This window comes from Heloderma suspectum, chromosome 9 (genome assembly GCF_057233095.1).
Source record: "Heloderma suspectum isolate Gila_16-S chromosome 9, 16-S_ref, whole genome shotgun sequence".
NCBI classification, from domain to species: domain Eukaryota; kingdom Metazoa; phylum Chordata; class Lepidosauria; order Squamata; family Helodermatidae; genus Heloderma; species Heloderma suspectum.
In genome coordinates, this window is record NC_139466.1 from 16,217,163 (window position 1) to 16,241,404 (window position 24,242).

The 24,242-nt window shown below is 44.1% G+C and overlaps 1 protein-coding gene across 1 annotated transcript in view; it reads left to right on the forward strand.

Annotated features, from left to right (window-relative positions):
- The window catches only part of GRIA3 (glutamate ionotropic receptor AMPA type subunit 3), a 250,980-nt gene that overhangs the window by 171,574 nt on the left and 55,164 nt on the right, over window positions 1-24,242 (forward strand). The window contains exons 11-12 of the mRNA XM_084813794.1: window positions 3,536-3,912; window positions 16,036-16,234. Coding sequence (XP_084669920.1) covers window positions 3,536-3,912; window positions 16,036-16,234 — 576 coding nt within the window. The remainder of the gene's footprint in view (window positions 1-3,535; window positions 3,913-16,035; window positions 16,235-24,242) is intronic.

Below are 24,242 nucleotides of genomic sequence, written 5' to 3' on the forward strand. Positions count from 1 at the left end.
AGTAAAACAATATAAAATATAAAAGCTTAAAACCACAATATAACAATACAACCAGAATAAAACCTAGCAGCAATGCAGAGATTTAAAATGCAGATTTAAAACAGCAAAGCTAAAAGACTAGAAAGCTAAAATGCTGAAATGCCTGGGAAAATAAAAAGGTCGTCACCGGGTGCTGGAAGGAATACAAATGTAGGTGCCAGGCGAACCTCACTAGGGAGCTCATTCCACAGTCAGGGTGTCACAGCAGAAAAGGCCCTCCTGCTAGTAGCCACCTGCCTCCCTTCCTTTGACAGGGGCTCACGGAGAAGGGCCACTGAGGATGATCTTAAGGTCCAGTCAGGCACATAGGGGAGGAGGCGATCCTTCAGGTAACCTGGCCCCAAGCTGTTAAGGGCTTTGAATATTAATACCAGCACTTTGAATTGGGCCCGGAAATGGACTGGCAGCCAGTGCAGCTGGAAAGGATAGTCTCTTTCCTGGGAGCTCTTGTGTACTGAACCAACTAAAGGCATCATAAGCCATCTGTCTTTCCCTGCTGATGGCTGGACAATCCGTAATTGGCCACATGAACCCTAGTTAAGAACATAAGAAGAGTCTTGCTGGAACAGACCAGAGGTCTAGCTGGTCATAGGGAACTGTGATAGAAATGCACTGTATCTCACCATAGTGCAGAGCTGGGCAAGTTCAGGAGATTCGGGACACGCACATGCACACCCTGGACCCCCAACTGTAGGAAGACCAGAAAAAAATTAAAAATTAATGTTATGTATTGGGGAGGGCGGGAATGGTGTGCATAGCAGCTAGGGGGTACTGAACAGGTCAAATTTAACTTAAAAACAGGCTACATTTGACCCTTTGGCTGCTCTGTAGTACTACGGGCACCATTTTTTCATTAAAATGGTTTGATTTTTTTTTCTAATTTGGCAGGGCAGGGGGGCACTTTGGGAGTGGAAAGCCTGCCTGCAGCCCTCGGGCCAATGTTGCCTACCCCTGCCATAGTGGGTAAGATTGTGAACAGAAGATCTCTGTGCCCGCAAGCTCCTGGTGGGGAAGTCCAACACTGCTGCTGCTCTCCTTTCTTCTGGTTCTTTATGTTTAAACCAGACTTGGACTGGATAGCTCATCAAATAGAGGACAACTCCTTCAAATAAATGATGGTCCTCTTACAGCCCTTCAAATACAGCAGTGGTGGGCAGAAATGTCCCCGGATGTTTTGGACTTCAGCTCCCAGCATTTCTGACCATTGGCCATGCTGGCAGGATAGCTGAGGTCCCAAACAACCTTCTGCCTACCCCTGAAAACGTGGGCTGTCCTCTTGTACAATACGACGCATGTCCACCCTGTGCCCATCTTTCCCAGCTCCACAAAGAATTTGGCCTGGGCAAGCTGGAAGATGGAACTTGGCCCTATACTCGCAAATAGTTCACGTGCTTATAAAGATAAGCACATAAGCGGAATGGCCACCTGTCAGGGATGCTCTAGCTTGGATTCCAGCATAGAGCAGGTGGTTGGACTCGATGGTCTTATAGGCCCCTTCCAACCCTACTCTTCTATGATTCTATAGAGAATAGGCTTCAGGCTGAATGGAGTCTGGCTTAATTTGAAATGAAACCACCCCACTTCTTCACATACACACCGGCACAGGCACAGGCACACATGTGCCCTATTTCAAGACTGCCCATAGTGATTTTTTAAAATGTAGGTGCTTGTCTCTGCACATAGACCTGTGCTGCACAATATATAGTCATCCTGTTTCATAAGCAATTTCCATTTCAGGACATGTCCCTTTCCCTAATGAATTTGTGCCTCTTTTGACACCGTTTGAATGATTGTTTCATTATTAAATCTGTGTCAGTTTCATGCATAACCTCATTTTTACCCTACTTTTGTGACTCTGCCCCTTGGGGTCCATTCAGTGAAGGCATAAAGCCATTTCAGCTCTGCGTTTTCACTCTATCATGGATCTTCACTCAAAATTGCAAGCAAACAAACAATAGATGCAATGTTTACAGTGTTAAACTATGTCACAGCAGGATGCCATCTCAAAAGAAGAAATAGATGGAGAAAAGCAATAGGTAGCTTGTGTCCTATAAAAGTGCAGGGGTGGGTGGGAGAACAAGGTATGGTATTTATTAGTCATAGAATCTAACTTTGTGGATATATTAAAAATAAGTTTCTAGCCTTTATTGCTCCAAATACAGTCTTGAAAAATGTATGTGGGCAATGACTAGCAGAATCTTAGATGCTAGAGGGGCGGTAGAATAAGATTTCCACACCTATCACAATATATGGGCAATAATATTCATGTTTACTGGCTGTTGTAAGGATTATGGAGGTAATGTGTGTGACATGATTTGAGGAATCCTGAGGTATGTGAAGTAATGTAAGGATTACTGAGGTAATGTGTGTGAAGTGATTTAAGGAATGCTGAGGTGTATGAAGTAATGCAGGATTCCTGAGGCAATGTGTCCGAAGTGATTTAAGGAATGCTGAGGTGTGTGAAGTAATGTAAGGATTACTGAGGTAATGTGTGTGAAATTATTTAAGGAATGCTGAGGTGTGTGAAGTAATGTAAAGATTACTGAGGTAATGTGTGTGAAGTGATATGAACACCTGAAATGTGTTCGGTCAGTGCTTTTCAAACTGCATTCTGAGGAATCCTGAGGTTTCTTTAGAATCTTATCAGGGCCCCTTCATTGAGTGTATCAGTAATGGTGGACAAGTTCCTCTGAGAAAAAAATTTAAAAAACAACTTGTTCACCACTACCATCTTCTGTAACATGCAGCCATATGTGCATTTGGGATGTGTCCTTGGGAGGACTCTCCATTTTTGTGCAATGAGGCCCAAGATGCCCAGCCAGCGCTCCACAGAAACTGAGTGTGCCACCTGGAGCAGAAACGAAAACTTCTGCAATACACAGGGATTTTGTAGAAAACATGAATGGGTTTGTTGGGTCTTCTCATCAGAAGAAGGAGGCATAAGGGGCACCAGATGGCCAGTCCAACAAGAACAGCCTTTCCATATATGCAGAAAATGTTTCCCAAAGAAAGAGAGTTAGAAAACCACTTAGCTAAGAACTAAGATGTCTTTGGGAGTATCCAGTGGTGTCAAAGCATGAGCACTAATGATGTTGTGCTGGCATAAAGCAGGGGGTTGGACTCAGTTGTCTTGTAGGCCCTTTCCAACCCTATGATTCTATGATTCTGTGTCATACTCTCATAAGGGCTTGCTAGCACAAAGGAGGAAAACCACCATTTTGCTTCCTTTTCACTTTTTCACCATTTTTTTCCTTTGCACTAGCAAAAGGAAATGGTCTTGTTCTAGCACTGGTTTACACTAGTGCAACATTATTAGTGCTGAAATTGTGGCACCATTGGATACTGCCCCCTATCTCAGGGGTGCATATAAATGAGTTCTTGTTTCTATATTGAGATGTCTGGGATGTCTTGCTGTAATTCCCTCTCTTCTCTCTCTCTCTCTCTCTCTCTCTCTCTGTGTGTGTGTGTGTGTGTGTGTGTGTGTTTCTCTTTGCAGAGAGCAGACATAGCTGTCGCCCCGCTGACCATCACCTTGGTCCGAGAAGAAGTCATAGACTTTTCCAAGCCCTTTATGAGCCTGGGCATTTCCATCATGATCAAGAAGCCTCAGAAATCTAAACCAGGTGTCTTCTCCTTTTTGGACCCTTTGGCCTATGAGATCTGGATGTGTATCGTCTTTGCTTACATTGGAGTGAGCGTGGTTCTGTTCCTTGTCAGCCGGTTCAGTCCGTATGAGTGGCATTTGGAAGACAACCAGGAAGAACCACGAGACCCTCAGAATCCTCCCGATCCTCCAAATGAGTTTGGAATATTTAACAGCCTTTGGTTTTCCCTGGGTGCCTTTATGCAGCAAGGATGCGATATTTCTCCAAGGTTTGTGTGTGTGTTTTCCCATATGACACTCCCATCACCGTTTTGCATTTTATAGTCATTGGGCTGATGCCATGGTGCATATATGTTTCTTTCTCAAATGACGTTTTCCCAATGTTCCAAATTTTATTTTGACATTCCATCTAATGCTAAGCTTCCTCCGTCAAGCCACAATTGTTTGCCACCATTCACCCGCTCAAAACTAGGGTGGCCACTTATGGATTTCCAAAAAAAGAGAGGAAGGCATCACCAAAAAAGAGGACAAAGGAGGATAGTGATTTGCATAAAAATTGCATATGCTAACTTTTCTTTTCATAAGTTAGTATATGCTAATGTATATGTATAGATGCAAATTTAGAAATAATTATTAAAATTTAAATAAAAATATAGTACATCTCACCATAGTGCAGAACACTGTGACTAGGTGAGCTCTGTGCCTGTCTGTTCAATCTGCTGTCCAAGTGTTAACTACCGATGAGCAGCAGTTCTGATGGTTCTTTATCTTGGACAAGACAGCCCTTCAAACAGAGGATGCCTTCAAATACAGGATGGTCCTCTGGTAGCCCTTCAAATAAAGGACTGTCCTCTGTAAAAGAGGACACATGGCCACCCTACAAAAAACAAAAAAACCCAGGACTGAGCATTGCATTTTGATGCCATTTGTTCATACATTGCTGCCACAGAACTTATATACACCATGTTGAGGCTGTAAAATGCATCGGGTTTTTACATCTTTCAGCAATGCTTGGAGGGTTACCGTGTTTTTGCTGCATATCTCATTTTACGGTCATCTGCTTGGTGCATATAATGCTTTTATTTTCTGCTTTGCAAAACAAGATCTGATCCCTTGCAAAGCCACATGCAACAGCATTTTAAAAAAAAACATGCTTCTCACCACTGCTCACACTAACCTTTTATGTTCTCCTCTATGCCTTCTTTCATCTTTTCATCTTCTTTCTCATCTTGTTCATTTTTCTTTCTCATCTCCCTTCTGTCAGTAACTGTTACCTGGAATATGCTTCTTCCTCCATATATGCCTTCTAAGAATTGTTACAAGTTGTAGCGTGCGCATGTCATTCTGTGAAATGGGTGTATTCGAGTCTCCTGGTCTTCGTAAAGCAGGTCTGGTAGCCAGGAAAGTTGTGATGGGATGACTTCTGGGATGGCTTCTGGATTGAGAAAACAGAAGGAGGTGAGCATCCAAAGTAGATCACAAAGAAGAGAAACAGGTTCTCAGGATGCAAGACAGAAAGTCCGCAGAATTTTTTCAGTAAAAGATTGTCTCCTGACTTTTTTTCTTTACCCCCTGAAGAAGGCCTAAAATAAGAAAAAAGGCCAAAACACATTGGGCTTCTTATAATAAATTCTGTCTTGCATCCTGAGAACCTGTTTCTCTTCATTGTGATACACTGGATTGAGGCAGAAGCATTGTAAATCAATGTGGAACAGCAAAAAGGCCTAAATGCATGAAGTATATAAAAGAGTATTTAATTTAGTTGTAAGCTTTTGATAATACAGGGTATGGCCCTTCCTTATGTAGGATACAGTGCCCACATGTGGAGAAATCCCTCTAGGTCAGCCTTCTCCAACCCAGTGCCCTGCAGATGTCTTGGATTACAACTCCCTTCAGAAGAACATAAGAAGACCTATGCTGGGTCAGATCAAGGGTCTACATAGTCCGATATTCTGTTCACACGGTGGCCAACTAGCTGCCCACAGGAAACCCACAAGTAGGACAGGAGTGCAATGGCACCCTCCTGGTTGTGTTCTCTAGCAGTGCCTCTGATACTGGAGGTAGCACATAGCCATCAGGACTAGTAGCCTTTGATAGCCTTCTCCTCCAGGAATTTATCCAATCCCCTTTTAAAGCCATCCAAATTAGTGGCCATCACTACACCTTGTGGGAGTGAATTCTATAGTTTAACTCTGAGCTGTGTGACAAAGTCCTTCCTTTTATCTGTCCTAAATCTCCCACGAATCATTATGGGATGACCCCACTGGGTTCTATTATTAGAAATAGAGGGAATGATGATAAGAACATAACAAGAGCCCTGCTAGATCAGACCAAAGGTCCATCCAGTCCAGCATTCTATTCACATAGTGGCTGACCAGCTGTCAACTGGAAACCCACAAGCAGGACATGAATTCAACAGCGCCCTCCTGCCCATGTTCCCCAGCAATTGGTGTACACAGGCATACTGCCTCTGATACTGGAGGTAGCATATAGTTGTCAGGACTAGTAGCCATTGACAACCTTCTCCTCCAGAATTTGTTCAGTCCCCTTTTAAAGCCATGTAAAGTGGTGGCCATCACTACATCTCGTGGAAGTTAATTCCAGCCAGCATGACCATTGGTCTTGCTGACTAGAGGATGTTTGGGAATTATAGCTGAACACACCTGGAGGACACCATGTTGTGGAAGGTTGGTGTAGCATATCCTGGCGATTGTCCTTCTTCATGCAGTGCTCTTCAGTTTTATTGATTTTTTCCCTTTAAGTAACAATTTTTGCAGAATGAAAGATTTACCATGTTGAATTGGCCTGAACCGTGTGAAGTCAAAAGCTTTTAAACACAAATTGTTACAACATGTTGATGAAAACTGTCAGAAGCAATAAATCTATATAGGTTTATATCCATGGCTCTGATATAGTGTTGGAACACGGCAACATTTTGCGAATTTACTGTTTAACTGAAATAACAATAGGAGTGGGGGAGTACCAGTTCAGAATCCTAGCAAATGTACATACATTTACTTGAAGCGTGAACCTATAATAAGCCCTTAGTATTCAAAAAAGATATATTTAATCCTAATATTTATCAGGCTAATTCAATAGGAAACAATCGCTGTATTCAGATGAAATAATAATAATAATAAACCATCGTTTATCACTGAAAGCCTTTATGAAGCTGGCTTGTTTCAATAAACCATAGTTAGGATTAACTACAGTTTAGGGTTTGGACAAAATGCTAAACTGTAGTCAGATGAGAATGGAAGTACCTCATGGCTGTGTGGGCTGAGGATAGAAAAGAAGCTCACAAGCATAAGGCTAGTACACATAATGAAGTTTATTGTTATGTCCAAACCTGGCCAGTGTCTCAGGCATAGAAGCATTAGGACCAAATTGCTCTCACGGTGTCCTTTTCTTTGCTGATTAGCAGCCACAAGGGTCCCAAATTGGATTAGGGCCAAGTCACTCTTTGCCCCCAAGTTGTTTCTTTGATTAAAAGTTGTCCCCTTCATTGAAGGTTTCTTTATAGCAGGTCAGACTATTTGTTCATCCAGCCCAGAGTTATCTCATCTGATTGGCAGCAGCTCTACAGGAAGTCTTTCATGGCATTTGGTACCTGATCCTTCCAGCTGGGGATGCCAGGAATTGAACCTGGGATCTTCTTGCATGCAAAGTGTTTGCTCTATCACTAAGCTATGGTTCCTCCTCTTAGGGCACAATCCTATGAATGTTAAGACAGAAAAAAGTCCTACAACTTCCAGCATTCCTCAACCAGGGACAGAAAAAAATCTTACAACTCCCACCATTCCTCAGCCAGCATGGGGAATGGCTGGCTGGGGAATGCTGAGAGTTGTCGGACTTTTTTCTGACTACACATGCATAGGATTGTGCTCTTAGCTTTTATTGGCTGTGGAGTGACAGGAGAGAGTCTGGTACATATTGTACCTGTCTGTTTCTCATTAGTGGCTTCAGAGTGGGGGTAGGGGGAGGTCTTAGGAGACCTATCTAATCTTTGCAACAACATAGATCAAGTCTACAGATTTCAGTGACAGACAATCCCAATTAAATCAACTGGATTGGGTCCTATTCACGCGAGTGAGTGGCCGTGGGTTGGTCACATCAAGCATCCACGTGAAACAATGTGACTAGCCGCTCATGTGTAGCGTTTCCAATGAGGATTTGTTGCTTGCCAAATGAATTTCTGTTGTGGTACCTTCCTGTATATGAGTAGCTTTTAGCCTCTTCCTTTTGTGTTTTGTGCTTTGCAGTGTTATCCTGAACCGAGTAATGCAATTCCGCCTCTTTTGCTTGCTATTAAGATAATGCGTGGTGATAGCATTTAAATTGCTGTTGACCATGTGTTCATCCGTTAAAGGACCGGGAAAATAAGCATGGGACCATCACATGGAAAGCTGCAGGCATTATGTTTGTTTTGTTTCCACTGGGTTTGTTCTTTAGCTGTAAATAGATTCTCATAGGATTTTTGTTAGGCTCTTGAAATACTCAGCAGTTTCCACTTTGCATAATAAATGGGGATGTGTTCTCTTCTTATCAGTGTCCCAATTTGGGATGCTTCAGGAAGGCCTATGAAAGATCAAAGTCAGTATATACATATCAATGAGTAACTGACGTTATTAAAGTTTGCACCAATTCTCAGCTGTTCCCCACTTGCTGGAGATTTTCCATTCCCTCCCACTTCCTCTAATTCCACAAAGTGGAAAATGTTGCCAGTACTTAGCACTGTGATTGCTTGTTTATAACAGGGGTGCAGAACATATCTGGGGGGGGGGGGCAGCGAGAGGCATTGACTCTTCTTCTTACCACCAAAAAAGGAAGGACATGACTCAGGATGCAAAGATTTTATCTGTGGAAAGCCCAACACATTTCAGCTTCTTTTTTTGCTTTTAAGCCCTTCTTCAAGGGGTTATAAAAATAATATAAGAATATCCCTGCTGTATAGCAAAATATCCCCTGCTGTAATTCATTGTAATTCATTAGTGGCCGGGGGCGATGGGGGCGGGGATTAGCAGCAATGGGGTTGCAAATCAGATTGGGGTGGCATCATGGAACTCCATTGTGCCAGTTTTCTAGTTAAAATCACACACGCACACACACTGAAGCTGCTGTTTGTCCTGATGGGTAGATAGCACATTTGTAACTGGGAGGCATGTTAAAGTCTTCCCCAGTATCACTGTCCCAATCCAGTTTGGAACTTCCCAATGTTGCCATTAATTAAAAAAAAACTGCAAAAGATTTGGTTATGGATCTTTCATCATCTAGATTGGCTCTTGGTGGATCAGCTGTAGCATTCATTTAATATATTAATATTCAACATACAAATTATACAATTAATCAGATAACAGAAACAACCTACTTGTGTCTACATAAAAGAAACGCTGGATCCTGGGGGGCGGGGGGGGGAATTATAGATATTGGTAGCATTTGAATTGGTGTTGACAATGGTAAATATTACTGTACCATACCCATAAGATCACTTGCTCAAAAAGTATTCCTGAATATTAAATGTGGTATCCCAAATGTGGATATTCAGTATTTTGGATAAATGTACCTCTTTTTTTCTCACTTCCATCATGGCCAACCAATCTGGTCTATGTGATCCATAGAATGAATATAGCTGCACGAGAGAGACCTTTACAGCCAGAGTTCTGCTAGCTGATTTCCTCACAGTAATTCTTATTGCCAAAGAGACGAGCCATTTGAAAAACAGAATGGAGGCTTGCTTCTTCGGTAGTGGAAACATCTTGATTTGAGGTGGAGGCAGCTAGCAAACTTTTTGCCACACATGTAGTACTTTCCCACACTTGTATATACTTCCTGTGGATCCTGGCTATTGTCTGTAAGTTTCCCCAAGGGTGAACTGTTTTTGTTTGTTCATAAGATACTTTTATAGTATATCCTCAGAGAACAAATAGCCTATATTTTTATGTTGCAATTAAAAGGGGTTTTATTAGAATACATTTATAGTGTGCAATACTATTCAGACAGACAATAATTGTGGGAGACTCACTATTACACTTCTTTACATAGGCTCTTTTAGCTCCCTTTGTGTGAAACCTAATGGGTAGTTAGATCTATAATAGGTGAGTTTTTGGTGTGGCTATTCCAGATTATATATGCCTATTTAATAACAGTTTTCTAGCCCCAATGGGATATCAGTACCTTGGAACACTTATTTCAATTGTCCCAGATATTGTGCTCTGTTGAATAATGCTGTGTTTCTATGAGCCACATTATGTATTTAGATGTACGCCTAAGAGGCATTCCCTGGACGCCTAACGATGTACTGCGTGAAAGGGACAAACATGTCTGTCATACTGGTACACTCATCAGGGAGTCATGTGGCATGAAGGATTGCTTTTTAAAAAACACAAGATTTTATTTTATTTTAAATGTAATAAAATTACATTTATTACATTTTTATTCTGCCCAACAGCCAAGGCTCTCTGGGCAGTTCGCAACTAAAACCATAAAATACAACTTGAGAAAAACATAATATAACACTTTTAAACATTTAAAAATACCAGGTAGAACCCAGCAGCAGTTACAGCCCCAGGGAAAGCCTGCATGAAAAGGTGTGTTTTCAAGAAGCATTTAAAAGATGTTACATTTTCTGCCTCCCTAAATGCATGGGGGAGGGTTTTCCAGAGGTGGGCGCCACCTCTGCCGTTGCGGTTCTTCATGGTGACATTTTGGAATGACCAGCAGGACCTCCTCTGAAGATCTTAAATGTGATCTGGGTATATATAAGGGAAGGCAGTCTGCTAGGCATCCTGGACCCAAGCTGTTTAGGGCTTTACCATTGTCAACACCAATTCAAATGCTATCAATATCTATAATTCCCACCCCGCCCCCCAGGATCCAGCGTTTCTTTTATGTATACACAACCTTGTATGTGGCTAGGTCGTTAATAGGCAGCCAGTGCAGTTCTTTTAACACAGGTATTCTGTGAGCATAGCCAGGTGTCTCAGTGACCACCCAAGCTGCTGCATTCTGCACTAGCTGCAGTTTCAGAACCACACGCAAGAGCAGCCCCACACAAAGTGCATTGCAGTAGTCTAATCATGAGGTTACCAGTGCATGGATCACCATGGCTAGGCTATCCCTATTCAGGAACGGGCATAGTTGGTGTACCAACCGGAGTTGGAAAGGGTGCTCCGGGCCTCCAGTGACAAAAATGGATCCAGGAGCACCCCCAAACTACAGTTCTGCTCCTTCAGAGGGAATACAACCCCATCCAGGACAGGCAAACACCCCAATTTCCAGACCTGGGAACCACCAACCCATAGGCTCTCTGTCTTATCGGGATTCAGCTTCGGTTTATTGGCCCTCATAACTGCATCCAGGCATCGGTTCAGAACATTCACAGCCTCTCCTTTTTTCAGATGTCACAGAGAAATAGAGCTGGGTGTCATCAGCATACTGCCCCAGATCTCTAATGTTCCCTTTGATCTACTGATCCTTTTGCATGGCCCTTTGGATCCCAGCTGGTATCTCTACATCTTTTCTTCCATTCCACAGTCAGCTACAGGAGCCCTTCATGCTTTGCAGTCTTCAAGAGCCGTACATGTTGACTTCAATACACATAAATGGGGTTAAAAGGGGTCCAGATTAGAGTGCCCAAAGCCAATTTGTCTTGAGAGAGATAGAGAGGTGTAAGTTGTGTTCAGGAGTAAAATTAGAAAATTACACTGTTTGCAGTAAAGACTGAGCATATGTCTATATTTAATGTTCTGAAAAGAGAATGTAACATTTGCATTATATAACGCTTCTGTCTGTCCCTGTTGCTAACTTGCTACTATTTTAACGCAATGCATCCGCTCATGTTTTCCTCTCCAGGTATGCACGTATGCTCTTTACTTTGATGTGATGGTAACAGCTGAAGATCCTTTTACAGTATATCAGCAAAGCTGCTCTTAATGGCAACTGATTTTGTGCTGAGCTTCACAAGCTGTATGTTCCACTTGGCATACTCTAGAGTGGGCATAACAGTGAAAGAGTGGGGAAACCATAGACTCTTGTAATCCTAAAGCTCTTCTTTAGGGACAAGACTTTTCTGTACTCCTTCTGGATAATACCACTCTGTGTCATTATCTGGAAATGTCTGCTTTTGTTCATTCAACCAATTGCATGCCAAGTTAATGCAAAATGGTACATTTATCCAAGTTGCTTGAGATGGAGACATAGTTTCACATGCCATGGGTGCCTTTCATAGTCATGTTTCATAGTCTCCATAAGAACCTTGAGCGTATGCCAACGTTATTTGGGCATATCATTATAGCACATCATACATTAGGTTTGCTGCCTTATCATGATCATGCTGAACATGCTGATGGAAGGTTTTCCTTCCATCAGTCACAGTGGAGGACCAGTTGGGTTGATTCACCCTTGGAGACTTATGAAGAGGAGCTGTAGCTCAGCGGCAGAACACCTGCTTTGTGTGCAGAAGGTCCCAGGTTCAATCCCCAGCATCTCCAGGCAGGGCTGGGAAAACTCTAGCTTGAAACTCTGGAGAGCTGCTGACAATCAGTGTCGGGACACCGGGCTAGGTGGATCCATGGTTGGTCTCAATATAAGGCAGTGTCCTATGTTCTTGTCCAGTAGATTTCCAGAATGCTTTGTGCTGTCCAATGTGACACTACCGCTAAGGTAAATTACATTGCGCTAGCACAGCGATCTTTGCTATTTGTCTTGCAGGAGCCACTTCGGCTCCAGGCACTGCCACTGAGGCCACATGGGGGACGGTGCAGCAGCTATCCAGTCATGTTGCTCTTTGCCTCTTGGATTCCTCCCCACCATGACTGATTGGTTTATTGCTCCTGAGTTCTTTTCTTCCCCCCACCCAGCCATCTCCCAGCTGGGAAGTGGCAGGTCTCCTGACTCCCTACCCCCAAGTTTTCCTCCAGTAGCCCAGATAGCAGCAGATGGCCTACCACTAAACAGCCTGAGCCAGTGCCTCATGATAAGATGTGTCCCCCTGCCAGCCACCCACCCAAGCGTATTGGCAACAGTGGGCAGCATCCAATGAGACACTACTGTGAACAGAAATGACCTTGTGCAAAGGCAAAGCAAGAGAGCCCCTGCTGAGGGTGAGCAACTACTGCAAAGAGAAAGAATGAGAGAAGGGTGGGTGGACAACCACACTGGAAGTGACCAGGAGCTGGCAGTGGCTCTCAGGCCTTTCAGTGAAGAACACTGCACTGGCATAAGTGACCTGTAGCACAATTGCAATGTTGTTGTTGTTCAGTCGTTCAGTCGTGTCCGACTCTTCGTGACCCCATGGACCATAGCACACCAGGCCTTCCTGTCCTGTCCAATTGCAATAGCACAAGGTAATTTATGTTAGCAGTAGTGTTGCATTGGATACTGCCCACTGTTGCCAATACGCTTGGCTGGCTGGCGGGAGGACACTTCGTATAATGAGGCACTGGCTCAGGCCATCCATTGAAAAGTGTGTAGGTGTCTTGTCCGAGTGTTTGATCAGGAAGCACCTCCCAGGTTAACTGGAGGGGAAATTTGGGTACAAGCAGTGTGCAAAGCAAAGGGACTCAGCAGCTGCTTGCAGGTGGCTACTGAGTCCCTTGCCTGCTTCATCTGCCACTGTGACCTAGTTGGAGCATGAGCAGCACACAAAGGAGGGAATCCCTACGTTATCTCCAATCTGTGATCGGATTCCCCTGCACTTGCCCTCCCATTGGGAAGGGGAGCGGCCCATAGGGAAATCCACTTGTTATCTCTGATCACAGATTGGAGACAACTTGGGGATTCCTCTCCCCACTCAGTGAGTGGTGCTTGGGGAGGGAAGGGCCCATGGAGGGTGCCCAACCCTCTGTGGGCCAGATTGGGAACTTCCGCAGGCTGGATTAGGCTGGTGGGCCAAAGATTCCCCACCCCTGGAGTAAGGGGCCCCTGTCAGGAATGAATCTGAGCGTGTGGAAATGTCTGGCAGCTCAGATTCGGAATCAGAATGGGAACAGCAAGAATAGAGGGAGGCACCCTCCCTAGTGAACTCAGATATGGCTAGGGATGTAAGAAAGTCACTTACCATTTCACGGATCTGCTTCGTGGTGGGGGGGAGGCGCTCCATCCCTCCCCCCAGAGTCCTGCCCAGCCAGCTCTGCTCCACGGGGATTCCACGGAGCTGCCGGCCAGCTCCGCCCGCAGCCGGACATCCAGCTGCTGAGCAGCAGGGACGCAAATGGTGGCAGCCATAGCCGCCGCTGTTTGCATCCCTGTATTTAACCGTGATAGGCTACGTAAATATTTACATAGCCTATCACGGCAAAGTTAAAAAAAAAATGCGTACGCAAATGGTGGTGGCTACAGCAACCTCCATTTGCGTTCCTTTTTTCACCATTTTAGCCTACGTAAATATTTACGTAAGCTATTACGGCGGAAAAAAAGGGGGAATGCAAATAGCATAGTGGACTGGCATTCGGCCTCACCGAGATCCGTGGCGGAATTCTCCGCCATCCCTAGATATGGCGAGACTTTCTTCCCAAGACCTCGACACACAGATGGCTCAGGCTGAACTGCTCCCCCATTCCTCTACCATGTGAACTCAAGTTTTGGAGGAGGAAGAGGAGGAAGAGGAGGAGGAGGAGGGCAGGGGGCATGACTTGAGGCATGCTAGGGTCCATCGCAGAGCAAAGCAGGAAAAGTTAGGGGCAGGGCTCAGTCGCTCTGCCAAGTTGGCCACTCATGGAAGCCAATGTAGGAGGGAACCACCTTAAGGGAGGGGCATCTCTGCAAAGCAAGTCTGTCTGTGAAGTTCATGGCCAGACTGCTATCAACTTCTCTAACTTCCACTTCCTATCTTCTGGTGATATCCTAGATGTGTGGGTTAGCTGGTTCTATGCAGTCTGAGAGTTTCCTAGAATCTGCATTTGTAAAGAAGCTAGTTGTTTACTACTAAAGTAGTGTTGGCCTGAAGCTTTGTTTCCTAGAGTGTGTTGATTGTGAAGGGAGAGGATGAAGGACAGTCCCATACTGCGTAACATTTGTGCATAGACACAGATGTCTGCAATGGGGAATCCTATAGAAACCTTCACACATACAGCTGTACACTCAATGGCTTTCCCTTTGCCGACATCTGTGTGTTGATGTCCAGGATTGAGCACAATAGTCCCCACATGCACCAGCCCCACCACATAGACACCTCCCTCTGAGAAAAGTAGGCAGGGTGGATGTGGGGCTATCAAAAGTTAGACAGGCAGAGTTCGCAATTCCCATTGAAATGCACTGCGTTGCTATTTATAGCAATGGATAACATGCAAATCCCCTTCCTGTGACACAAAATAGCGGATGGTGAACAAAATGGCCACCATGCTTCAGACTTCTGAATCCGAAGTGGTGCACAGGCCTACTAGAAACCACAATTCTCCTTTTTTCCTCTCAATCTGTATATGATAATAACAGAGGACTTCAAACCAGCCTTTGGATGAGCTCTTAGGGTGCGTATCACATTCCCACTGGTATGAGCAAGGCATCAGACCTAAAGCATAGAGCATGGCTTTTTGTCCCAGGAGGGCAGCTGTGCTAACACTGAAATCAAAAATATCAGGGTCAAGACTTGAAACCCTACATCACTGGATAATAAATATTTGGTTAAGTCCAGAATATTCTGACATATCAGATTAATTATGTATTGTGGAGGGAGGGGGTGGAATAACCTTACCTTGCCAAACCCGCCAGCATAACCTGCATGCTTGGCAGGGGGTACTGGGATGGAATAGAGAAAAGGCAGACTTCTCAGGCCTTGCCATACAAGGTTTGAGGCCTAGGTTGGCCTGAAGCATTATAGTAATTGGGAGTATCAAGCCCAGGGATGTCATAAAGCTTTGGGCAAGGGAGAGGAAATGGGACCCATACAGGTTTAAGGTGAATCTTGTTAATTTTGATAGGATTCTCGGGATTTTGAAAGGCTTTGGAGGGAAGGAAGTCATGCTAGGCTGCCCACTGTCCATGGTAGGAGGAGCTTAGGAAGATGCCCAGGAGATCCATCTCTGCATAGGTGAAAGATAGACAGGGCTCAGTCCAAAATGGCAAAGCGCAGATGGGAGTTCTCACCCATCACTACCCACTGGGGGAACAGACTACCAGCCCATTACGAGTGGCTCAGGCTAGGGCTTTGGGTGCCAGGGCAACATTGTGGCTGGCCGTGCCATGCCAGTCTCCCTGTGTAATACAGTAGGATTTTTTACCCTCCCCTCCACCCTGGGCTTGGGTGAAAACCTCCCTCTGCCCTCCCACTGTTTTCATGCTTACAAATGAAGTTGTGGTACCTATACACACTGTCCCTTTCCCACAATAAGTGGCTTCTCTTTGCAAAGAAGATCAAAACCCAACTTACAGCAATTATAACATCTCCTCTTTCTTAGATCTCTCTCAGGGAGAATTGTTGGAGGCGTCTGGTGGTTCTTCACCCTCATCATTATCTCTTCCTACACTGCCAACCTCGCTGCCTTCCTCACGGTGGAAAGGATGGTGTCTCCCATAGAAAGTGCTGAAGACCTGGCTAAGCAGACTGAAATAGCTTATGGAACTTTGGATTCAGGCTCAACCAAAGAATTTTTTAGAGTAAGTTTCTTCCATGCTTTTAAAAAAAAAAAAAAAATCCTGAAGGCAAAGCAGGTTCATAAACCCTTATTCATATGATGTAAATATGAAGGAACATCTCCTCCCATATTTACCTACATGGGCTCCAGGGTCTTCATCTGAGGCCCATCTCCAGGCATGTACATCAACTGAGGCAAGATGCATGTCTACAAGAGAGGGGGCCTTTTCAGTGGTGGCACTTCTTCTGTGGAATGCTCTCTGCAGAGAGATTAATCTCTCTTAGAGATGGTGCTGAGAATTCTACTCTCATTCAAGCAAACTCAAGTAGGACTCCCTTTCAGACCTTGCCGGTTCAACACACAAAGGTTTGAACTGAGAGGGGCAGGGCTTACATGACTGGGGATGATGGGGCCAACGTGCATGCCCCCCTCTCAGTACACATTTGAAGCCCTCACATGTTCAAGCAAATGCCTGAATGGGATGTCTGTATTGCACGTATTAGTTGTTAGGGAAAATGGCACTCTACAGGGGTCCCCAACGTGGCACCTGCAGCCACCTAATTTTTAAATTATTTTTCCCCATTTTTTTTAATTTACATATATGGATTTGTATGAAATGCATACAAATTTCTAGCAATTATACATGGGCAGCAACAAAAGTGGACCAAATATCCAAATAAGTAGCCATTTGAAGGTAATGTCAAATACTGAAAGCATTGTAAGGTCCTCAATCCATTGCATTACAGGAGATGAGTGTTTATCCTTCCAAACTTGTGATATTAGTCTTTTAGCTGTCAAAAGGGTGCAGAAAATCCATTTACACTGACCATTTGTTAATTTCCACAAAACAGGTAAATCATTTAAAAGAGCGTGTAAATCAGTGAATATTAAAGACTGTTCCAGTACAAAATTTGTCTATGGCTGAATCTCCACATAGCAGTTATACCGTGATCATACCATTATCATAACTATTGGTGCCTATTGGTGTCATATGTACCAATAGTTATGATAATGGTATGATAATGGTAAAACTGCTATGTGGAGATTCAGTCTGTGTAATTACCTCCCCTACTCTTGCCTCTGTACATTACCATCTGTGCTGATGCCTATCCTTTTTTGCTCCTCATAGTGTATTACAAGTTAGCACTATGTAATACTATATTGTTGTTGTTGTTCAGTTGTTCAGTCGTGTCCGACTCTTTGTGACCCCATGGACCATAGCACGCCAGGCCTTCCTGTCCTGCACTCTCTCCCGGAGCGTGCTCAAGTTCATATTCATTGCATCGGTGATGCTATCTAGCCATCTCATCCTCTGCCGTCCCCTTCTCCTTTTGCCCTCAGTCTTTCCCAGCATCAGAAAGCAGTACATGTACACCTAATTTTTTTATTATTCCCCCCCATGTTTTTAATATACATACATGGATTTGTATGAAATGCATACACTTTCCTAGCAGTTATACATGGGCTGCAACAAAAGTGGACCAAAGATCCAAAGATCCACATATAGATCTGGTACTGATAATGACTGCCTGGAAATCCTATCTATGTCGTTAGATATTCAAGGCCACAAGTCTTTTTTTCCTTTCTCCTTTCCTCTCCCTGTCCCACACACCCTCCAACCCATCTGACATGGAGGAAAGCACAGGGGCATCTGCTCAACCAAGCTCCACCACAAATGCACAAGGATATTTCCTTGATGCTTTCGCAAGAGTCCATCTTCATCTGATATCTCTGTCTCCAGACAGCTGAATTCCATGGCCCTTCAGTTATCTTCCAACTCTATGATTCAAGGGAAGGGAGGGGAAAGATCAATTACTGGCAGAGAGCAAGGGAGGGTATTGGGTGCAAGTGTGCATCTCTTCCGTTATCTAAATAGAAATCCCTCCTTTAAGAAGAGATTAACAGAAAGTGTTGTTTTGGTCTCAAAGTGGGAGAAAACAGATTTAAATCTCTGAACTCTCTCCTGTTTGATTAAGGGACTCACAGGCATCATTGCAATCTCTTGGAGCAAGGTAAATCTGGAATTTAAAATGATGAGTAAAGGGAAACATAGAAGAATCGAGAGAGGAGTTAGTTTGAGAGAGTTAAATTAATTTGACTATGGCAGCATAGCTTGAACGTTGACAGCTAAAATAAGTCTCGCGTGTCCGACAGTTCAGGGTCAGACCAAGGCTGTGAGTGGCTGGACTCTGAACATTCTCAAATCAAGGTTCCCCAGGAACTGGAGGCTTGAGTTTGGTCTGGACTGGGAATGGATTAGAATTTTGTTCAGTTCAGTTATTTATAAAAACTTGCCAAAATTTGCACATTTCTTCATAAAGAACTTGAAGATTAAAATTTGAGATTAAAAAGCATTTAAAGATTAAAGCATGTGAGATTTTTAAAAAACAACAACTTGAGATTAAACTTAAATTAAGTCAGAATTTGAGATTTTAAAAAATCGAATGTGGGAGAAACCAAAACTGAGAGAAACAGACAAACTGGGGTCCATCCAGGCTTTGAATGCTTCAGTTTTAATAGTCTGGATTTGAATCTGTCTGTATCAACCATGTTTTTTGTGCTCAAGGCAGCTAACAGTAATAAAAGGCATATTAAAAAACAAAAGCTTAATTAAAACAGAACATAAAAACAGATCCATTAAAACACAATTGAAAACACAACAATAAAAGAAATAGACAGCACCCAACCAAGTCAAACTCCCTTCAGCAACTGACCAGCTTACATGCCAAAGGTCTGCTTCAAGAAAACCCTATCACTTGCCAGAGGAAGAACAACACGTATTCAGCTAGGAACATAGGAACATAGAAAAATAGAAAGCGGCCTTATACTGAGTCAGAACATGGGTCCATCTAGCCCAGTATTGTTTGTTTGTTTGTTTGTTTTATTGCATTTATATCCCGCCTTTTTTCCTCTTGCAAGGAACCCAAGGCGGCTTACATTATCCTCCTCCTCTCCATTTTATCCTCACAACAACAACCCTGTGAGGTAGGTTGGATTGAGAGTGTGTGACTGGCCCAAAGTCACCCAGTGAGCTTCCATGGCCGAGTGGGGACTAGAACCCGGATCTCCCAGCTCCCAGTCCAACACTCTTGCCACTACACCACACTGGCTCTCTGTTGTTGTCACTGACTGACAGAGGCTCCCCGGGGTTTCAGGGAGGAGTTTTTCCTGTGCTACTTGGAGATGCTGGGGATTGAACCTGGGACCTTCTGCCTGCAGAGCAGGTGCTCTACCACTGAGCTGTGGCCCTTCTCTGTTTCATGACAGGCAGGTGCCCCATGGTCTTTCTCCATGCAGGGAATAGCTTTAGCCATTGAATCTGGACCATGCCGATGGGTGAGAATTTCATTTCATTCATTTTTTTATAGGAATGTACCAGAATGCACTAATTTCTTCATGAGCAGGTCAGAAATAATTAGAGATTTTTAAAAAAATGGAATATGGGAGAAAGCGAAACAGACAGATTTGTCCATCCATTGTCTGGATGCTCAGTTAAGGCTTATGTCTGAGCGTAGAGCATGAACTGGGGGTGAAGGGTTGACCCTCAAGTGCATTGGAGAGAAGGTCCTGCTCTGTTGACCACACATGGGCAGAAGGTCAAGCTCTTACGATGTATTAACAGGATTCATACTGCCTGCCCATTCATGCGAATTTAAGAAGAGCTCCTGTGGGATCAGACCAAAGGTTCATCTTGTCCAGCATCCCACAGATGTCTGCAGGAAACCATCAAGTCAATAGCCCTTCCCCATGGTTGCTCCTAAGCAACTGATACTCAGTGGTACACTGCCTTTGAACATGGGGGCTCTGTTTAGGCATCATAACCAATAGCCATTGATAAACCTCTCCTCCCCCTCCCTGAATTTGTATCAACCCCTCCTCCCCTCCCTGAATTTGTATCAACCCCTTAGTCATCTAAGCCAGTGGCCATCACTGCATCTTGTGGCAGTGAGTTCCAAAGATTAATTATGTGCTAGGTCAAGAAGTACTTCCTTTTGTTTGTCTTGCCGATTGGCTTCATTGGATGACCTCTAGTATCCTCTAGCGTTCTCAACACCATGCAGCATTTTATATACCTCCATCATGCCCCCCCCCTTAGTCATCTTTGTTCCAAACTACAAAACTCCGAATGTGTTAGCCTTTCCTCATATGGAAGATGCTTGATTTGAGCCTGTACATTGGTTACCCTTTTCCTCTTCCTGTATGCACCTGGGGGAGTGCTCTTAGGCCTGAATGCATACAATTGCACATAGATTGCAAGGTGAGGTCCTAGCCCTGGAACATGATGTTCTTGGTTCAAGTCCCAGACTCCCTGGCACACAGCTCTCTTCAGGGGAGAGGTGTCCAGGTTGGTCCCATCTCTAGCTTCTTTAGCAAAGCCCCACACATTTTACCCATTACGTATTACTCACTGATGGGTTTTTTTTCTTTTGGAAATGGGGACATTTATCCATTAGAAACTGGCCTCTCACCAGCAATTCATTTCATATGAACAGATGGTAATGAATTTCATCCTCTTCAGGGCTGGGCATGATCCAGCCGGCAACCTTTTTCATAGTGCTGGCTCTTTCCCCAGCCAACATAATGGTTTGATGGCAGGCAGTACTCCAACTTTGTAGGTCAAATGTTCCCCTTCTCCAAAAGCACACCCTGAATCCTCATGATCTGATCTTTTCACTTGTGTACACAACATTTTCACAGGAGGCCGTACGTAAAGTTCCAAATGACTACCAAGTTCCTGCAGCTTCCCAGCTGCAAATGATTTGGCAACCAAAGAGTTCCATCGCTTTCACAGTTCTGATAATAGATACTTATTTCTGGCTAGCACTGTTCTGCCCTTTGCAGCAATACAACGCTTCTGAAGGTGGCATGCTATAAACAGTGATCAATAGCATGTGTCAATTTTCAGAGAGCTTTTGTCCCAATGGGACTGAAAATGAAAAGAATAATCATGCTTTGGAAATGTATTATCATTTTTAATGTAAGCCCTTGATGCTAAAATGTTCATCTCCTTGTTTCTTTCAACATGCCAAAGGTCACAGAAAGCAATGACTAAAACTGGAACACGTTGCTTTTTGGCTTAGAGGAACCAACTGTTTCTAATGTGTTCAATTAAAGTTTCAAACAATCATAACCATCAGGATCGTCAAGGGGGAGATTTAATCAGTTGGCACTAAAACAACAACAACAACCCAACTTTCTAGTGTTGCTCTTGAATTGGTTTGTAGGATTCCAGTAGATCAAAGTGACCTTTGCAACCAGTTAGTTGGGTGACATAAATTGGGGTGCATTAAATCCAAAGTCCATGCCTAAGCATTTTGAAACATAAATCACTGCCCAACTATTCATTTGGTATTTATTTATTACATTTATATCCCACCTTTTTTCCTCTTTAAGGAATTCAAGGCAGCATACATAATCCTCCTCCTCTCCAATTTATTTTCACAACAACAACCCTGTGAGGTAGGTTGGGCTGTGACCCTGTGACTGGCCCAGAGTCACACAGTGGGCTTCCATGGCCGAACGGGGACTAGAACTCAGATCTCCTGTCCAACACTCTAGCCACTACACCACACTGGCATTTATTGAACCTGACCAGCTGCTAGTGATGCTCATGTAAGAAGCTGACTGTACAGAAATCCCTTCCCAAAACCCACCTGTAGTCATGAAGCCAGAGGTACAAAGCGTTAGGGCTACATTCCACATTAAATTAAATTCATACAATTTCCAGAGAGGTAGTCGTGTTACAGCATCTCTACACCAGCCTAAAATCCAGCATTTAAAATGGGGCTTTCTGCTTCCATTTTAAATGCAGGATCACTATGGATGCCGTTTACACGTGCTTCCTTTCCCCCCTCCCCTTTCCCCCTCCTTCTCCCCTCTTATCTGTGTCTTCTATACATTTCACTATACAGCCGCTAGATGGAGCTGTGGTCTAGCTCCTCTTATTGTGGATTTTCCGCTTTTCACAGAGGGAACTCAAGTGGAACTCAGGCGCGGTAATTTGATAGCGCATTATCTCCAATCTTTTAAAAAAAATGGAATAACGGTCATATAGTGCAGGAGATGCCCTGGTGGTTGACGACATCATCTAAAGGACCTGCAAACTTCCATGAGTAACCAATGTCAATAGCAGGATAAAGGCTCTGTGTGGAGTAGAGCTGTGCACAAGTGGCCTCTCAACATTCTCCAGCCTAGTTGTGAGCAGATAAACTGGGGAGACAATTTCACTGAATTTCTCCTAGGGGAGCAGAAATTCTCCAACAGTTTCTCACAGAGAGGTTCACTATTGGCAGGGGCTGTAGCACAGCTTCTTTCTTTTTTTCCTAAGGGTGGCAACAGCATCAACTGTGTTGAGGCTTCCACTTTTCTGAGGCAGAATTTTGAATTTCTTCTGGTGGCATTTTTGAGCTTACCTAATCACTGTGAGGTGGCCTGGGATGCTGCATGTGTTTTCTCTCTCTAGTACACATCTTTCTATTGCTCTGAAGCCTCCCAGGTAGGGGTGTACGGATTCCCCACCGTCTGTTCCGGTGGGGAATCCGTGGATGGGGAGGTGATCCGTTCCTCCCCCCTGGAATCCTCCAGAGAGATTCCACTCCACTTGGATTTGGGGGGGGGGACTGGCTTGGGGGCACTTACCTTCCCTCCTGCCAGCCAGAGCCGTTCGCCTCCTCCCTGTCCCTGCCAATTGCCTTTTTTAAAAAAAAGTCTTAAAAAAAATAACAATTGGGCGGATGAGCCCATAGACTTGTACGTAAATAGAGTAATAAATCTTGCGTATAAGTCTGCGTGTCCATAGGCTTATATGCAAGATTCATGACTCTATTTGCATATAAGTCTATGGGCACATCCTCCCAATCGCCTTAAAAAATAAGAAAAGACTTTTTTTTAAAGGCAATCGGCAGAGACAGGGAGGAGGCGAATGGCTCTGGCTGGAAGGAGCAGCCGAGTGCCATTCTGCCTCCAGTCCTCCTGGAGCAGAGGTAAATGGTCCCGATCTGCTATGGATTCCTGAGGCCAGATTCCAAAGAATCCAGCCTCATTTGAATCTGCAGCAGATTTCTCTGACATCCCTACTCCCAGGCCACCTGCACTTCCTGAACTGAAAAAGCCTTATGGGAGGAATTGCCTCATGACGTCTTCTCATGATGGCTTTAACTGAAGGGCAGGAAGCCAAGCAGGCTACAGGCTGCCACAGAGATGACTGTAGAATGACAGACAGGACACTCATGCACACTCCTCAGCCACCTCAAGAAAGGTAAACCCAAGAACCCCAAACCCAACCCATGAGAATTTCTCCGACATTTTTTCTCCTTTGAATTTCTTTTTGAAAGCAATTTCTTTTCTATCAAATTGAATGGGAATGGTCGAAAAAAACGGCACAGCATTAGTGTGAAGAAGAAAACAAGGGGGAATCTTGTGGCACCTTAAAGATGAAGATATTTATTCTGGCATGAGGGCCAAATTCCATTTCAGAGAAGCTCTCAGGGGCTGTATTCCAGCAGGGGGTGGGGCCAAAGGCAAAAAAGGGTGGGGCAAAAATACCAAAATCACCGGCATATTGTAGCTTAAAGCTGTTACTGCCAGTAACTCAGCCCTACCTTAGGAGAGGCATTTCAACATTTTACAATGGGGGAAAAACACACACACAAGAGCCAGGAAAACTGCCGCTAATCAGCGGGTGGGAGAAATGGGAAGGGGGCTTTGGGACTCTGGACGGACCGTGAAGTCCAATGTCCATTCTCTAACCATTACACACACTGGCCGTCATCATGCATTGGAGAGAACGAAGGGGATGCAGTGCTGCTGTTATCAACTGGAAATTCCACTTTTTTCACCTGCAAACTAGCAAGCAAGAGCTCGGGGGCTCTATCATCTGTAGCGCCTTACACGACAACTATAGGAGGAACTGTTTAATGTGAATCACTCTAATTAAATGTTCTGAGGTCTTTATAAGTGAATTAAGAAGGAGACCACATCATTATGGCAATTAAGAGTAGGAGGCCATGAGAGGAAGTTGTTTGAACAGT